The sequence below is a fragment of the Poecilia formosa genome, unplaced genomic scaffold (genome assembly GCF_000485575.1).
Source record: "Poecilia formosa unplaced genomic scaffold, Poecilia_formosa-5.1.2 Scaffold197, whole genome shotgun sequence".
NCBI classification, from domain to species: Eukaryota; Metazoa; Chordata; class Actinopteri; order Cyprinodontiformes; family Poeciliidae; genus Poecilia; species Poecilia formosa.
The window spans coordinates 549,283-567,266 of NW_006800136.1; the positions used below are offsets into that span (position 1 = coordinate 549,283).

At 39.4% G+C, this 17,984-nt stretch overlaps 1 protein-coding gene and 2 long non-coding RNA genes across 3 annotated transcripts; all 3 read right to left on the reverse strand.

The window, feature by feature from the left end:
• Window positions 1-265: 265 nt before the first annotated feature.
• LOC103148062 (ras-related protein Rap-2b) lies at window positions 266-4,979 on the reverse strand. The gene is made up of 2 exons (XM_007566677.2): window positions 4,056-4,979; window positions 266-1,725 (listed from the first exon to the last, which is right to left on the reverse strand). The coding sequence occupies exon 1, from the start codon at window positions 4,665-4,667 to the stop codon at window positions 4,116-4,118; it is 552 nt and encodes a 183-aa protein (XP_007566739.1). The 5' UTR covers window positions 4,668-4,979; the 3' UTR covers window positions 266-1,725; window positions 4,056-4,115.
• A 6,021-nt stretch (window positions 4,980-11,000) lies between these two features.
• On the reverse strand, window positions 11,001-12,494 carry LOC103148063 (uncharacterized). The gene is made up of 2 exons (XR_477316.2): window positions 12,088-12,494; window positions 11,001-11,742 (listed from the first exon to the last, which is right to left on the reverse strand). It is a non-coding gene; the product is annotated as an uncharacterized LOC103148063 (long non-coding RNA).
• Window positions 12,495-13,594: 1,100 nt separating this feature from the next.
• LOC107837979 (uncharacterized) lies at window positions 13,595-14,371 on the reverse strand. The gene is made up of 2 exons (XR_001664032.1): window positions 14,108-14,371; window positions 13,595-14,041 (listed from the first exon to the last, which is right to left on the reverse strand). It is a non-coding gene; the product is annotated as an uncharacterized LOC107837979 (long non-coding RNA).
• Window positions 14,372-17,984: the final 3,613 nt, after the last annotated feature.

The window sequence follows — 17,984 nt, forward strand, 5'->3', positions numbered from 1 at the left end:
TTCAGATAGACATTTTACGTCACAGTGGTTTCAGCGTTAGCCACAAAGAGAGTTTTGTTGTTGTAGCAGAAAGGACAGCGTGGCTCAGCAGCATGAGAATGAAAATTAAGAAAATTGGATTTTTGAGTTACCGAAAAGAGAAAAAAAAACAAAAAAAAACTAGTGGCTCTTAAAGCGACAAGTTACAGTTTGCTTTAAGTTTCGACATGAATCTGTGGCCACGAAACGCAGTGTACCAACAGCAGAAGGTGCAGGATTTACCCCCCCCCCCGCCAACGGCCTACTTCCTGTTAGCTTGTTGATAACTTAAAGATGTATGCCATTCATACAATTCTGCGGTTTTGGGTTGAGGTTAGACTGCTTTAAGCTATAAACACCCTTGTAAACATTGTCATAACCGGATATTTTTGAGTATTTATGGAAGTTTCAAGAAGAGTTTTAGCCCTATCTCCAACTGATCCAAGACCAACATCGTAAAGTTATAGCGGTAGATGTTAAAAAAACAACAAAAGCACAGCCTCAATTTTTTTTTTTTAAAAAATGCAAATTGTATTCAAAGAATTGTCTTTAAAACAGCCAGCTGTTGTATGGCTGATTTGAAATTAAACTTACAATCAGTTTAGATTCGTCAACGGTACATCATCACATTTCCTGTTCAAAAACAACAATAACAACAAAAAAAAAAACAGAACAAACTGGATTCCTTTGAATAAACTGGTCTGAAAGGTTTAAGCACTGTGCATCGTTACGACACCGAGGTTGGTTTCAGTACCTGTGCATTTCAACAGAAAAGAAATCTGGCCAGACCAAGCAGATGCCGAAGAATGCAAATCATCACATGAAAAAAAAAAAAAAAGAAGGCCAACGTAATACAAACAGATTTCCACCTTTTTTTTCCTACTAACAACAAAAATGAAACCTGCTGTCGTTAATCAAGTTCACATAATCATCCCAAAGAAGAGTTCACAAGCTTGTGAATGGCCACGTCGACAGGGTTCTTTTGGTGATGCGTGTGTAGGTTGGCACAAAATCTGAACGGCTGATTTGTTTCGGAAAGGCACTCGACACAAGGGGCGATCAGGATCAGGTCAGCGTCTCCATGGCGCTTCGGTTAGTGTGAAGGGAAAAATGAAAGAAAAAAGTGGCACTCGTACATTTTCCACCGGCAGATATGTGGTTTTCTTTTGACTTTGGAAAGGAAGAGAAAACGTAGGAGTTGGAGTGTCATGGAGCATTTCTTCCCTCCCTCCCCCCCAAAAAGAAATAAAAACATTGTCCTCCTCATCAACTGTGCAGTCATTTAACAAAATATATATTCTATCTCCCTGTCTTCTTCCCATACAGAAATACCCATTTTACGAGTTCCTCTAAAGTGTTAACCTTTGAATCTATTATTTTTTTTTTTGTTGTTGTTTGTCTTTTTTTTGTTTCCCGCTGGGAGTTTTAGTTCCGGTCGGAAAGCAGGGTTGGGATTTCTGAAACTCTCGATCCGACTCTGCGTTGACGTCGACGGTGGACGCTTTTGATTGTGCAGATACTCCGACCCAGCAGAATTCCTGAAGAGTGGGGCCCTCCCCTCCGCCTCGGTCGCTCCCCTCCTCCTCCTCCTCCTCTTCCTCCCTCTCCACCTCCTCCTGTCCCCTGCAGCATTCCTCCCTTCATTTTCCTCCAAGGCCAGGGTGAGACACGAAGAAGAGCTCGACAGTACAGACTCGCTGCAACACACTGCCGTCAAACAAGACAAGAGAGAGGAGGTGAATTCACAACTTCACATGAAATATTGACAAAGTACATTTGCTTTCTAGGTTTATTTTTGGGATATTGAATGGAAAAAATAAAAATAAAAAATTATTGGTGAACTCTAAATGTGACCCAACTTCATTCGTGAAATTACACATGCTGACTAGTTGAGCAACTCGCTCCTCTCTGTGTTAAACAAATTCAGCAAACAGGTTTGTGAAGCTAATTAGGTCAGGGAGCTCTTGCTCTCGCAAGTTCTGCAAATTAGTTCCAAACTTCTCCAATCTGCTTTGTAAAACAATAAGCTTCATATGCCTTCCAGTAAGAACTATCCTGGCATTTGATTAGGAAATACTGGCAAAAAATAAAAAATAAAAAATCTAACCCAATTCTACAATCTGTCAATCCATAGTTTGAATACATCTTACGTGTTATTTTCTCTCTTTTTTTTTTTTTTTTTTTTTTAATAGGTATACCAAGTTTTAAAACTTACGCTTTTATTTCTCGCGCACCAGTCAGCTGGCTGAAAGTGAGTTACTACCCTTTTTTTTTTCTCTTTTCTGGCCTCTAAAAGCACCGAGTCATGACACAGCAACTAAAGTAGCGAGGCCCATCGCCTCCATTAAGGTATTGCTGTTTTAAAACCACTTTTTGGTAAGATCCGAGTAGATATTTTACTCTCAACAAGTCTGCTTGCACTTCAGCTACTTAGCTGTGTCATCATCCACTCACAAGCAGCCACTTAAATGTAGCGGGCTGCACGTTTGTTGATTCCAAGTGATAATCTAGAACGTACCAAGATTATCATGCATTACCTTTTTTTTGTTTTTTTTTGTTTTTTTTGTTTCTGTCATTCCTATTTGTGAAATACCAAGATTTGTGGTTTAAGTATTGGTTTAAAGAGCACCGTTTGATTTATCTGAAGTTGAGAAAAGAATTCTAAAAGAATATCTAAAAAGTAATGAAATAGTCTCATCTCATCCAAAACATCAACGTATTTAATTTGTGAGCACATACTAAATCAGATCACCCGCTTAAAAGATGAAACATCTTTTATCTCAATTTCTCAATGTTGTCAGGATGAATATCTGAACGTGCTAAAACATTTCATGGTATCATTTAAGGAGAATGGTTTGATTGACATATTTTGAGACTTGCAACACTTTAATATAAACTGTGGAACATAATTTAGATCTGAAATACTTTCAGAACTTTTCCTCCCCTTAATTATTAACCTCCACACATGTTTTGGGTGATCGAGAGATTCTCTGATTAATACTTTTTGCATTTCTTACTAATATTGCTGTTTTTAATCTAGATTAAAAGCAGAATGGCAGAAAGTTATGACTATGGACACTTTAAATTACTCCATTTAGACAGAGTTTACTTCTGTAATTTTACTTTAGTGTCACACATCAAAATCAAAATAACAAAAAAAAAAGTTTTCAGTTTGAAATTAAGTCAATTAGATCTGGTTCAACTTTTTGAAACAATGAAACAGGGATATTCAAACTTACTCCCATCTTACTTCCGGGCTACATCAGAGTGATGATCATCACTCTCATTGAGGAAAGGCCACCTTTTTAACTTCAGCTGGTAATCTGCTAGCAAAATCTCCAAAAACTACAAGCTAGTTACCAGGCTAGCTACCTAAATTACGGATCAATCCTCCAATTTTCATTTGATTGGAAAGGCAATTAGTTAAAAACCTAATCTCCCTATACACTCCCTTTTTCATCACAAAATAAACTTCCATCATTCCAAGACTTGGACAAGTATAGTTGGTATATCAACCAGCTATGTTTCGATGCACTTTTCAGAGTTCAGTAAAGGTCTGCTAAAGTTTGGACACGTATTTTTTGATGCATAAATGCAGGTGATCTTGTAAGTTTCTGGTGGAACTATAACTATATCTCTGTGATAAGTCATGTCTTGTTTTGTGTCCATTGCAGACATTAGGGGAAAAACATAATCTGAATCAGCAAGTCAGACCTCAAAGAAAATGGGAAATGAGTATCAGCATGCAGGAAAAGTTGGATCAGTACATCTCTAATAATTGTATACTACATCTACAAATATAGGAGCTGTAGGGATATTTCCTCATTTTCTGGTTTAAAATGACAGGAGATTGAACATGTTGTGGATTTGTCAATAAAGATGTATTGCAAAATGCTAATATATTTCACCTAGGCTTATACCATGAGGGTCTCTTGCCAGCCGATTCAGAAAGCTACCAAAACATATCAATAACATACGAATCACATGCTACAGAAATGTGACAGCTGTCTGTGGTGTTCGGTTGTGTGTAGACTTACCATTGCAAACCTAAAACCGAGTAGAGAATAAAACTTTATGATTGTCCTTTTTTTTTTTCCTTAAAGAATCACACAAGGCGAGCAGCACTTGCCGCCGCCATTTGGTGTGTTGGCATAGTTCATCTGTCGGACTATCTCTGCAAACAGTTCGTCCACCGACGTTTTATTTTTGGCTGAGGTTTCCATGAACGGGCAGTTCCACTCGTCCGCCAGAGCTTTCCCCTCACCGGACGAGACCTCCCTCTCGCCCTCCAGGTCCACTTTGTTTCCGACCAGGATCATTGGTACCCGCTCATACCTTTTGACCCGAATGATCTGGTCCCTCATGGGTTTGATGTCCTGGAAGCTCTGCTGGTTCACCAGACTGTAGACCAGGATGAAGCCCTGTCCGTTTTTGATGTAGAGGTCTCGCATGGAGGCGAACTGCTCGGTCCCTGCCGTGTCCAGGATCTCCAGCACGGACGGAGACGAGTCCACTTCGATCTCCTTTCGGTAGAAATCCTCTATCGTGGGGTCGTATTTCTCTATGAAGGAGCCAGTGACGAACTGGACGGTGAGCGCGGATTTCCCGACCCCGCCGGACCCGAGAACCACTACTTTGTACTCTCTCATGGCTCTCTCAAAGCAGCCGACACTCCTGCTTCCTCTCCGCTGTTGAACCCGCTAGCCGCCCCTGCTGGCTTTCAAACCGCAGCCGCCAGCACTTTTCCGCGAGCTCTGGGGCGGTAAAAAAAAAATGGGGTGTGGCCGTCAACTGTCGTCCTCCGGGAAGTAAAATGCAGGTATTTTCGGCTCCAGGCTCAGCATTTATACTGTAGCATGCTGAGGTCCCGACAACAGCCCAGCCGGTTCTTGTCCGAGCTTCCCCCGTTTTCCTTCACGCAGGCAGCCCCCGTGCGTTGACTGCTCTCATTGGCAGACGTCAAGCCACCCGTAGCATAAGCAATAGCGCTGTTGCTCACTTTCAAAATAAAAGCACTGCATTATAAAATAAACATTGATATTCAAAAATACATACTAGTTTACATTTCAGGCCCTACTAAAATAAAATAAAATTTAATGCAGCTTTAAATTGTTATTTTTGACTAACTAGCATTATATTGTCGTAATAATACCCATGTACATGGCGTTAGTTGCCTGAACTTCTGGTTTAATTCTTGTTTATTTCGCTAACTTGACACCAGTCTGTCTCAGCCCTTCCTGCTCTCACTTTACGCATTTTGCGTCCTACGTCACCAAATAGAGATTCTGCCTCGCTCAGTTAAAGGTGCAGTGCCGTTGTTATCGCACAGTCAACATAGCTACTGCCCCCAGTCCTCTCCTAGACCTGCCACACCTTAGTTTCGACATCACTGCTTCTTGGGTTTATTGTTGCTTGAGTCATTATACAGCTTACTGGAAACTTCTACCTGTAGAGATACCTGCAATCAGTTTGTTGCACAATAATAAAAAGGAATTCAATGTGTGTGTGTGTGTGTGTGTGTGTGTGTGTGTGTGTGTGTGTGTGTGTGTCTGGGGTTTCCCACTTTATAACATGAGATGATTCTGTGGAACAAATGAATGTGTTTCTTTAGACCCAAACAAAGATTCTTATTTTATCTTTGTTTGGCTTTGTTGCATTTTTTTTAAAAAATTAGATCAAAATGTCTTACAAATGTGTATTTTTAATTTAGAGCCATCCAAAGTTTGAAAATCCTATTTAGGGGTCCATACATTTATTGTGAAGCCTGTTTTGAACCAGCTTCCATTGTCATTTCTTGTATTGCTTTCACTTGAGTATTAGGTCCGTCCTAGGAAAAAATAAAATAAAATTACAAGAATAAAGTCATAATATTATGAGAATAAATTGTACAAGAATACAGTTATAGTATTAACAGAATAAAGTTGAAATAATACAAGAATAAAGATGAAATAACATGGATAAATTCATAATATTTCAAGAATAAAGTCACAATATTATGAGGGTAAAGTCATAATATTATATACTTTAGTCTTATATTATTTTCACTTTATTCTCATAATAATATTACTTTATTATTGAAATTCTATTACTTTATTATCATACTTTTATTATTTTTATTTTATTTTCATGGCCCTCATACTAATACTAATAGTTTTTAATATTTACAAAATTACAAAATTTGGCATGCTTTTATTTCCCCAGTTTTTTTTTTTTTTTGCCAGACAATTGAATGTTATTTTACATTATTTATTAAATGAGAGCAGTTGTTATAAAGAACTGATTTAAAACTGAGAAAGTTATGATTTTTACATGTTCAATTACCATCATAATTTAGAGATGCAGATAGAAATCAGTCAGTGACAGGAGTTGGAGGATTTTCAGCTTGATCTGTCATTTGGAAATTAAAAATGGCATCCTGACAACACTCTTCACTGTGCATGCTGCTACTGACTGAAGAACACTCAAAATGAGCGTTTAGTCAGTTAAAGGGAGGTGTTTTAATCAGTCAGGGATAACAATAAGACTTATTTAAAAAGAAATTGCATTTTCTAGAGCATGTTGAGGCATGCTCATTTCAGCAACATCTGAGTACAAATGAGTGCCGGATTTTTGATAGCAAAAATGCTAGATATATAATAAAAAAAATAAATAATAATAATCATTTTAAGGCATTTTACCAATACAACTATGACTGCATTTCTCTGTTTTACATTTAATGCTATTTTATTCTACCCTCCCAAAAACAATTTCTTATCTTTAAAAGAAAATCTTTGTTATGTGTGATTATAAATTGTTTGGTTTCTTGTTTTTTTTGTTTTTTTTTTTGCTTTTTGCGATTTCTTCTTAAGCAAACAAAAAGTTCTGATGGGCTGATATTAATTCCAGTTGCCTCGCAAAATAAAGGTTATTTTTATGACAATGTAAAGTAATATTTGCCGAGTCGTTTAATATGTGGTGTTTTCTGTGACATAAAAGGAGAAAAGCTAGTGTGACATTACAAGACCTGATGGGAGACCAAACAACGAAGCATTACTTTCCCCCCGAACACAGTCACCATTCAAAGCTTTCATATGTGTCGATGTTTTGCTTCTGCGCTGCAATCTGGAATCAGATTATTCTTTATTTCCGCGTTCATGAACTTTAAGCCTCATGCCACATTGACATGAGGAACCATTTTTAAACTTGTTCCGGGAACAGAAATTCCATTTTTTTTTTTTTTTTTTTTTAGAAGTTGTCATCAGTAGGCGTAAAAACAACTGCAATAACCTTAGAACAGAATTAATTACACATATCATCTAATTTATTATTGTCTTGATTTGTTTTTGTTTTTTTTATTTTCATTTTTTGCTTTGTGCTCACCATTATATAACCCTTATTGGAAAGCAACCACTGTGTTTCCAATCAGCGCCTGGAAGCAGACAGATATGATGATTAAGCTGCAGCCTTGACTTCATCGCCTCGAGGGACGGCGGAGGAAACTCTGTTGGAATATCGGAAGCCTAATTTAACCAGAAATCCTCGGTGGTGATGCAGCATATACTCATGCGGCGTCGATCAGCCTTGTGAGTGCAGATACAATCGGTGAGTCATCGCCGTGTGTCACCGTTGTGTTGTAAGAGCTGATCGTCACGGCTGCACACCCACTCACAAGGTAGAAAGATGGAGATGCCACACTGGAATTTTGAGGATTTTTTTTTCTTTTTTTCTTTTCAAAGTTCTTTAGCTTGGAGGGGTTGACAGAAAATTAAATGTTTGGACTGAGTCGTCATTGGACTTTCCAAGTGCCCTGGAGCTTAGCCACTGCCCTCATCCCATTAGGAAACAAGCCAAAGCCTTGAGGACAATCAGCACTCTCCAAGCATGGGGGAGTGATGGGTAATGTGAGCTAAGACCTTCTGATGTGGACTGTCACATCTGTGTGAGTGATCACTCCAAATGTCCTGCCAAAGAAAAGATGATAGTTTGTTTTCGCACGCAGCCGATAATTAGATAGACACGGTCACCTTATCAATTACCCCCGGTGAGAACTCAACAACTCACTATCAAAGAGTGGAACAATGAGGGATGTGTGACTTTTCACACGGTTTCCATGGCAGTGAGGCCTCCTGGCTTCACTGTAAAGTCTGAACAAATGAAACGTCTGTGGGAATTTTTTTTTAAAGAATACACAAAGTCAACTAGGGTTAGAAAAGGCTGCAGGGGGAATGACAGTGAGCCAGTTATTACTTGACATTATTTTGGAAGTAAAACATTGACACGTCGTCCTGTTCAATCCAACATAACGAACATAAAATGTAAACAGCCTGGAAGAACTGCAAAGTCTTGACCGAGGCTGTGTTAACCACTCAAACTGGAAGACTGAGGAAAGTAAACATGAATCAGAGGAGAAACCATGAGCCCCATCATAACTGGAGTTGGCAACCATTTGTCATTCACTGCGAAAATGTAGCAAAGAAACCCATTAAAAAAAAAAAAAAAAAAAACATGCCCTAACCATCTAGGGCACACAGTAAGCATTTGGAAGAAGGTTTTCTGATCAGCTGGAATCTGAGATATTTGAGCTTTGTGGTATTTTTGATTGATATCTGTAAAAACTGAAAACTTGTCTATGTATCCAGGTAATACTGCAATATTTTTTATCTGGTGCTACTACAGGAACCGGACTGATTCTTCATTGCATCTGAAGCGTTGAATGTTTTATTTTCTGCCTTTTATCAACACAAACACTTTCAGTTCGTATTATGTTACTTGGATCATACTTTTTATGCGTGTGATTAAATGCAGAGGGTGGGACGGTGCTCTTTGTTTTATAACTGTAGGACAGCCTTAATTCTCAAAAAAAAACAAAAAAAAATGTAGGACAGCCTTAATTCTCTAAAAAAAAAAAAAAAAAGAAAAGATGAAACTAATCCTTAGAAACTTTGCGCTAAGTTCCTTAAATGGGAAAAAACTTGTAAATTATCTAATTTTTTTTATTGAAACTTCCGTTAGAAAAGTGTTTTATTGACTTCATAAATCCAGAACTAGTACAGGTCGTGAACTCTTTGAAACCTTTTTTTTGAAACATGAGTATGTAAACTTTTGAATGCTTAACTGCACTTAAGCTGTTCCACACCTCATGTGTCACTTTGTCTAGTCCTTCACAGGTTTCTGTTAGCCGCATCAAGTCTCTGGGAGAATTACTCCACACTTTTTAAAATAATTTTTCAGTTTCAAAATACTGCCTGAGACTTTTTTTTTTTTCAGAGCCTCATGTCTAAGTACAGAAAACAACAATAGGTGTGATTGAGATAAATGACTATGTGTTTCAACATGGCTGACTTGCTTAACCGTTGAGCTTGTTTAGATTTGCTTCCTAAATTTTTCAAAATCCAAAGATATTTCCTTTTCCCTTCTTTCTTAAATCAGAGATCACACGTTTGTTGCTCTTCTCCTCAACTGTGTCTGAATCTAATTCAGAGCATGAACTTTATATAAAGGTAAAGGTGCATTTATTTACCAAACACAAAACGTTCTGAAGAGACAAGCCTTCCTTTCTCGGTCGTCCTCCTGTGAAACTCCTGGCAGACTAATTAAAAAGTCTCTAATCCACTAATTAACAAAGGAAAGTTCCCTCCTAATGTTCACAGCCCACTGAGACATTTAAAATCCAACTTTAAGGCTACGAGAGGAAAGGCTTGTGGTAAAATGTGACTTTTTTGTTTTATTTTGACATGCTGTTTACAGCTGCCCCCCTTTAAAATAATTACATTACTCTAATCATCCACATCCCCACTCACCTTTTGTGTTAGGAATTCAGCTGCAAGGACGGACTCATTAATCATTTCGGCAGCATAAGTCGCTATAGCAGGGATACACAAAGCCATCTTGACATTAGACTCAAGACGAACTCCATAGTTCCATTCATGCATTGTTTATATCTGCTTATCCTATTAGTGGCTAGCCGGTGCTTTTCTATTTGTATTTGAAATTGCTACCGGCATTAGAAAGGGGGGCAGATACAGTATCGCTGCAAAAGTTTCCATACCCCCTGGATTTCTCTATATTTTGTCAAAACACAGAAACAAACATCAATGTATCTTCTTGGGATTTCATATGATAGACAAACACAAAATTATGCCTAATTATGAAGCAGAAAGATGTGCCTTGTGTTTGTATTGACTCCCCTCTAGATCAATACTTTGTAAAACTATGTGGGTTTTTTTTTTTTTTTTGGGATGTGTTTCTATCATTTGTGTACATGTAAAGACTTAGATCCCCCCATACTTCTTTGACTCAGGCAGAGTGGATGGACAACATTTTGTATCTGTATTTATTAATTTTTTTTTTTATAAATCCCACTCAGAATGTTTTATTTCTGAGTGGGATTCAGATCTAGGCTATCAATATTACATCATGATGGTCTAATGGTCTGATATTACATCAGAATATTTAGGAAATATATTTAATAAAAAAAAAGTGTGCTTAATGAAAAGTACGTTTGATACCTGCTTCAAAAAGTACCTTCAAACTGAAAGTACTCATCGGAATGCATATTCTAAATTACTGAATATGAATATTCATATACATAAAAACTGCATGTTAAATGACTGGACATGTGCAATAACAAACCAATAAACCTGAACGTGCATTTATCCGACAAATCATCAACATTCCTCTCTGTGTAATGTTTTACTAAGCTCTAGTCTCAGAACAGCTCAACAATAAACATTGTCGCAGTAACGTTCTCTGTCCAGTGGAGGGCAGCAGACCTACACCCTGCCACTGCTGGCATTTACTGCATAACTTCAGATGTTGATCCCAGCCCATGTGAGCCACTGGCTCCACAGAGAGGTGCAAGAAATGTCAAGTGTTCATGTAATTTTACTCACACAGAACAGAAACTTCTAGAGTACGAAACACCAACAAGAAATGGCTCTAGTTCGATTTCTGAGTATTTTAAGCTCTTTCCATACAAGAAAAAGAAAACGGAGCACAAATAAATGTAAGGTTTTAATTCACGTATTGCGGCATGAGACAACAGTGTTGCTCAGGAGGAGTGAGCGCAAACAAAGACATGATGTCATCGTGATAAGCTGACAGGGATGTTAAAGTCTAGACTCCTAGCTGAAGCAGCAAACGCAGCGCAAGAGAGAAACCTAATGGAGGGCCGAGAGCAGAAAACAGGCGACCAGCGGGACAGCAAGGGAGTGGACACAGGGTCTTTCATCCCGGCCCACAAAGCCGGCCTTTCATGTGTGGAATTTGGCAGTCATTAATAATACATACAGCGGTGGACAGATCAGTACAGCTGAGAGCCAGGGGTTAAAGGTCAGGGTGGAGAGTCACGGCAGCCATCATCACTGCAATGACGAGTCTGACATTCTCACTTCCTCACCAACTTCTTCATACTGAGCAGTGACCAGTGTTTTCGTTTCATGGTTTGGCGCTCCAAAGTTGCCTAAAGACGGGTTGGAGGGAGGTGCAGCAGGTTTCTTTCTGTTTTGTTGCAAAGTCCTCCAGGCGAACGTGAATGTTCTTATGACGAGCAGATGTCATCGTGTGGGAATGGGAAGTGAAAGACCCAGGGGGTTGTGCCAAGACGGACATGACCGACTGCCAACAGCAATGCAATTACTGTTGCCGCTGATACAATGGCGGCAATTCATCTGTCAAAATAAGACGTCAGGCGCTTCCTCTCCCGGACGTTATCTTCCTGTTGGCGGTCGGAAAACCTGAGGGACTCTTTAAAAAGGGAAAGAAAGGAAATGAAATCACTTCGAATTTGCACAGTTTGGCCTGCATGCAATTTAAAACGAATTTCCATATAGGTACTTTAATATTGTGTTTTCATTTTTCGTAACTTAAATACACGAGTCAAGTTCAAACCTCCTTCATCCGTCAGCTTCAGTTTATATGTCTGAGTTTACGTGAAGGGCTTTCGTTGTACAATCAACAGTTACACAGTGTAAGGCATCTTAAGAAATAAAAACATGCACGTCAAAGACTAATGAATTACACTTTATATTGAATATACTTTAAAAGCCGAGGTTTATTTTAAAAATAGAAGTTTAAAATAGAGGTACTTACAATTTCCTCCTCCACCCAAGAATATAATAGAAAGTAGGTTTACCATACTTACGCTTCACAAACAGCCCTATAAAGACCTAAGAAGACAACAGATAGATCCCAGAGTAGCAGCAGAGCAGCGTTCAGGGAAACAGCTAAGAGGCCTGCAGTGACTCTGGAGGAGCTGCAGAGATCAACAACACGTGTCTGCAATCTGTGGAACTGTTTAGAAATGACACAAAGTCTTGTTTGGCTCATCACAAGGCACCTAGGCAGGATAGCAAATGTATAGATGAAGAACATATGCTGAGAAAAAAAAAAGAACTAATGCTGTGCAAAACTCCACAAACCATCTGTTGTTATTGTCTTCTAATTTATAATTAGCCTCGTTAAAAGCTGCAATATTTTTAAAATTTAATCCTGATCAATATTTCTTTTAAAGCAGTGGTCCCAAAACTTTTTCCTGTGAGGGCCACATAACTATTCCCTTCTCTGGTGGGGGGGCCGTAGATTGTTGACGGGGGAGGAGGGTGCGTTTCTCGATTGATTTTTACCCAGAAAGCACATGGGCAAAACCCATGAGTGAAACGGTCACTGGGAATGTAACTTTAACATATTAATTTCTCATATGTTAACATAAAGGCTCGTTTTGAAGTAGAAGCTGCTACTTACAGGCATCGCTTCGAAGAACTCGACCTGGAATGCAGCGTTCACAACAGACACGTGTGTTCATCTGCTCTACCGCTAGCAAACAACCATACTGATTAAATAACATAAAAGTCAAGCAGTTCCCTAAAAGTCCAACAGATGGCAGCAATGCGCCACACAGTTTACAGGACACACTTCCTGCTAAAGAGCCCCCTGGTGGTTGAAGAAAAATCCACATATAAACCGGAAAATACAATAAATGAAAAAAAATCTGAATGCTCTCTGGTATTGTTCAGGGGGCCGGACCAAATGTGGAGGCGGGCCGGATCCGGCCCGCGGGCCGTAGTTTGGGGACCCCTGTTTTAAAGGATTCCTTATGGGCTGTTACCCATTTTCTATCATGGATTTTCTGTCCACCACCTGCACATTGTCAGTGCAATATTTAGTTTTATTCCAAATGACTGTGACCTTTAAATCTTTTAAGCATGAGTTGCTCATAAGTTCAAGAGGTTAGTCAGTGTTGAATTTTATGCAACAGACAAATTATTGAAGATCCAATATTTAGGCCCCCTTTTTTTTACCAGCTGTTTATCAAAGACACAATTTGTGTCTATATCTTCGGCACAAATTCAGAAAAATATCAAACTCAGTTTGCGGTATTTAAGTTCTTTTCAAGATCTGATAGTCCAAACTTTGTTTACAGGAGATTATCAGCTGATAGCTTGATTTCTCAAATACTGCTTATCTGATGTAGATAGTTTTTAGGTCAGATACCTTTGATTTATATATAGAGTGTACCTGTTAAGACAAATAGAAAAAGTTTCATACAGAAAAAATACTTCCAACTATTTAAAAAAATATGTTTAAACTTTAAAACGAGTCAATTTGACCTGCAACATAACAGGAGGGTTAAGTCACCGAAATGCTTTATTAAACAATTAGCTTAATAATAGTTGTAATCACACAGAACAGTCTGTCCCGTAATGTTAATAAGATCACAATGTTTTAAACAGCATCACTGGTGTGAGCTTTCATAGCAGCGTTTTGATTCAGCCCCCCTGCTCTGCATGTTTTAGATGTGCCTCTACTCCAGAACAACTGATTCAAATGATCGCATGACCATCAAGTACTGCAGAAGCCTGTTAATCACCAAAATATTCAATCCAGGTGCGTGGCAGAAGGAAAACACCTAAAACATGCAGGGCAGGGGGGGCCGTGAGGACCGCAATTGAGAAACACTGCAATAGGCGTTTGAGGTGAAAGTGAAACTTGAATGCAGCCGATTATTCTGAGCATCTTGCATTTGGCAGAGTGACAACTCTGTTTTCTGTGGAAAGAGGAATAGAATCAGAGGCAGCTTACAACATAGACATTTTCAGAAAACCTGACGAACGAGATTCCAGAGGCGAGTTGTCGTGCCTCTGTGTCTCTTAACGGAACAAGTTTTTTGGTTCCCCACGCTCACACACACGGTAGACGCCAAATTCACCTGCGTTGGCGTTTGGCATGACCTTAAGCTGACTGTGCGCTCAGCCTGCTTGTGACTCACGTCGGAGCCTCCCACCTCTGTTTCCAGCTCGATCAATACTCCCCTGACGGGTGAGGTCGCGCGCTTTCGGATGAGCCGGGATAAAGCACCAGGTGCTCAGGTCGGCCCAATCTGGGGAGAAAAAAAAATGTGAATGAACCCCTGGATTCTCTGCTAAGTTTAGCAGAGAATCCAGGACGAGTGGATCGACTTACACACACCCACAGCGTTTGCACGCAAACACACACATGGCGTGTCCCAGAAGGAGTACTATGTTTTGTTGTTTAAAAGTTTTAGAATAGGTGAATAGGGAGCTGTAATATGAAACAGTTGGAGTTTTGCAAAATTATTCATACGCCTTGAACTTGTTGAATGATTGAGAAGTGAACACCTCAAGTGTATTTATAAAGCACATTTCAGCAGCAAGGCAGTGCAAAGTGCTTTACTCCATGAAAACAAAATACAGCAACTAATTGTGCAACAGGCAACAAACATTACTTTTTTTTCTGAATTTACATCAAATTCAATAATCAGGATTGAATTTGATTGACCTTTGCCCTTCCAACAGGGCAAAGGTCGTAAACATAAGAGCCTAATACAAATACTTCACACTTTTCAGATGTCATTGCACAGATACGCACCATTTTTATGTTGGTGTGCTGCACAAATCCGAGCAAAACACAGTGAAGTAAATGTTTGTAACATTAAAGAAATTGGGGGAAAGTATCAAAGGCGACAAATTCTTTTGTAGTAGTTTCACATTTAATTCCTCTTAACAGCAAAGCAGCTTCTGTTAACCGTCACTTCCACTTCTTTTCTTTACGGCTGGATCCTCTTTCAGTTCCCCCCACGTGAAACAGTCTGCTGAGTGAGACACAAACCTCCCAGACTGACTCCCTCCCTCCTCTTCGCCACGACGGGACATAAAAAGGACACCTGTGAAAGGTGAATGAGTGTGTGGGTGGGTGTGTGTGCGTGCGCATGCGTGCATGTGTGTGTACATTACCAGTGGTGCACGTAGACGTGAGTGTAACCACTCTTCACCTTGGCCAGCCCCAGAACATTAATCACCTGGAGCTGTCGCAGTCACCACACTCTCACACCCGCTTTCGACTACTATATGAATGCTCACAGACACACACACACACGCGCACGCACACGTTTGCGTGGCTATCTTTGTGGGGACTTTCTACTGACTTCCATTCATTTCTACAGTCTAAACCTTACCCTTATCCTAAACCCTAAACCTAACCCCAACCCTATCATACCTAACCCTAACCCTATCCCTGACCAAAACTCAATTCACACCTTTGTCCTAAATCTGAGCCCTGGCCCAAAAACAGTGTTTCTCCTTGTGAGGACCAGGCTTCAGTCCCCACAAGGAGCAGTGGGTCCCCACAATGTAGGATGTGTCAGGAAAATGGTCCCCACAAGGTATTAGAAACAAACGCACACACACACACACACACACGCACGCACACACACACACACACACACACACACACACACACACCGCTAAGATTCATGGAGGGAGGCAGTCAAGCAGCACAGGATAATAGAATCTAAATAACATGGCTAAAGGGAAAGAAGAAAAGGAGAAATAGGAGGCGTCTGAAGACTGAGTGACTGATCATGGAGGAAATTAGAAAGAAAAAAACAGAGAGAATTTGAAGTAGAAGAGAAGGGGGCCAAAGGTGAAACTGGCAAAACAAATCCTGTCGTCACATATCATTAATGTGATATTTGCTCCCATTGCTTGCCTTTCTTTGACTAAGGCTAGATCCTCAGATGTTTGTGTGTGCTGATGATGGTTGTTCTTCAGACTTGGAAGAAAAAGCAAAAACAAAACGTGTAAGCTTTATTTTTAAAGGCAAAAGGCACTCTGCGTCTAATTGTCTCTTTCTGCTAGTGGACAAGGTCAGCATGCATTTACAGTACAGGCTACTTGATATTAGCAAGGTAAGTAAGAAAGTAAAACGCTTATAAAAAAAAAAAAAAACACTGCAAGAAGAAAATCTGATAAGGTTTTATCTGAGTTGACTCCTATGTCATCAATACCGATCCCGCAGCTGTGTCGGCTTCTGCACCAGGAAGCTGATGAAATCGTATCCTGATGTGGACGCGAATGGCAACACCTTCCCTTTGGTACATTTTATTCTTTAAACACACTTAAACTAACAGCGGAGCGGCGGCGATAAAAGAGTTCCACCTCGAAGAGTCACGAGGTAAGCATGCAAACGGTGGAGGAAGCAGGTCTCCCACAGGAGGCTCAGCTCCAGATAATCAACTTTTATCGCCGGTGGATCATTAACAATCGTAAAGAACATGATGTGACAGTATTAAACACATTGGGACCGCGTACAATAATGTGCAGTAAGCATGCCCCTGGATCGGAAGTGTTCAATTTCTGCATGCACATAATTTCATTCTTTTTAATTTGTGTGTTGAAATACAAAATATAAACTAAAACTCTTATTGGCTTGTGCTCAAGAGAATCGGATGTCTCAAAGTTGAGGATACTGATTAGATTTTGAGGCCTTGGCCTATGCCACCTGTTTTTTTTGTTTTTATTTCTTTCCTTGTGTTGTCAGGCTGCATCTCTATCAGCCTTATTCAGCCTGATTATCCTTCCCTGTTGTGCTGTTCACTGCTTAAACCAGCTTCCTTCTCTTTTTCACTTCTCTTGTGACTCTCGCGTCTCACCGGTTCGCGTTCCCGGATTAGCCTTTGTGCGCCTTGCCCCGTGACGGATTCTGACTGTAAATCTGGTGAGGACGACCTCTGCAACAGATGATTAATATCTGAAAGTGCTTCACAAAACTGAAAAGAAGTTTTGTGAAGCTTCTTCACAAAACTTGTGACTGGACTGGGTCCGCTTTCCCCCTCTGATTCAGGCTCTGTGTGGTCTACACCCTCTCTGACCCGCCTGTCCCTCACTAGTTAATGTTGGTGTGCTCCACTAACTCTGCCACACACATTTCCTTGAGAAATGAACTGATCTTCTCTTTTTTTCTCTCTCTCTCTCCCAAGTCCCACAAATGAAAAAAAACAACCTGAAAGCATTGATTTAATGTGAAATTGATCGTTTTTCTTTTGACAACTCCTGTGTGGCTAAATTTCCAGGCCAGGGTTTGGTAAACCTTGGTGTATCTAATGCCACAATACGTGGAAATTTAATAAATTTGGGCTTTAAAATGAAATAACACAATATTAAAGCCACACTATGTAATAATGGATTTAAAAAATGTAATGAAATTCTTGTGATTTTGTCGAGACGTGTAGGTTTTCTGGCTATGAGTATGAAAACGCAAATAAATGGCCAAAAGTTCAGCATTCATTGACCAAAGTTTCAATTTAAAAGCATGTAGAATCTACAAGATGATTATTATTTGAAGTATGTTTATTAGGATGAACACAATCAGTTTGTGACAGTTTATTACATAATTACATCATCATTTCTAAAAAATGTGTGTGTGTTGTAAAATGCATTCAAGGATTTTATTAACATATCAGATTACATGAAGGGTAAAGGCATCTCACTCTTGTCTTAAAAAAAAACAAACTTTTCTTTCCTAATATACTCTCAAACTACTTTTGCCATTTTCAAATCAAGGTTAAAATATTATTTTAACTCTCATCTTTTCATCTTTCCTGAATTTATATGCCGGACAGGAACTGATGTTTCAGAGAATTCATTTAATTTCTTTATGTTAAACCCATTTTTAGACATGTCAGCATATGC

What these genes read in the sequence shown, in the direction of transcription:
- LOC103148062 (XM_007566677.2), bottom strand. Translation starts at nt 4,667, where the DNA reads ATGAGAGAGTACAAAGTAGTGGTTCTCGGGTCCGGCGGGGTCGGGAAA.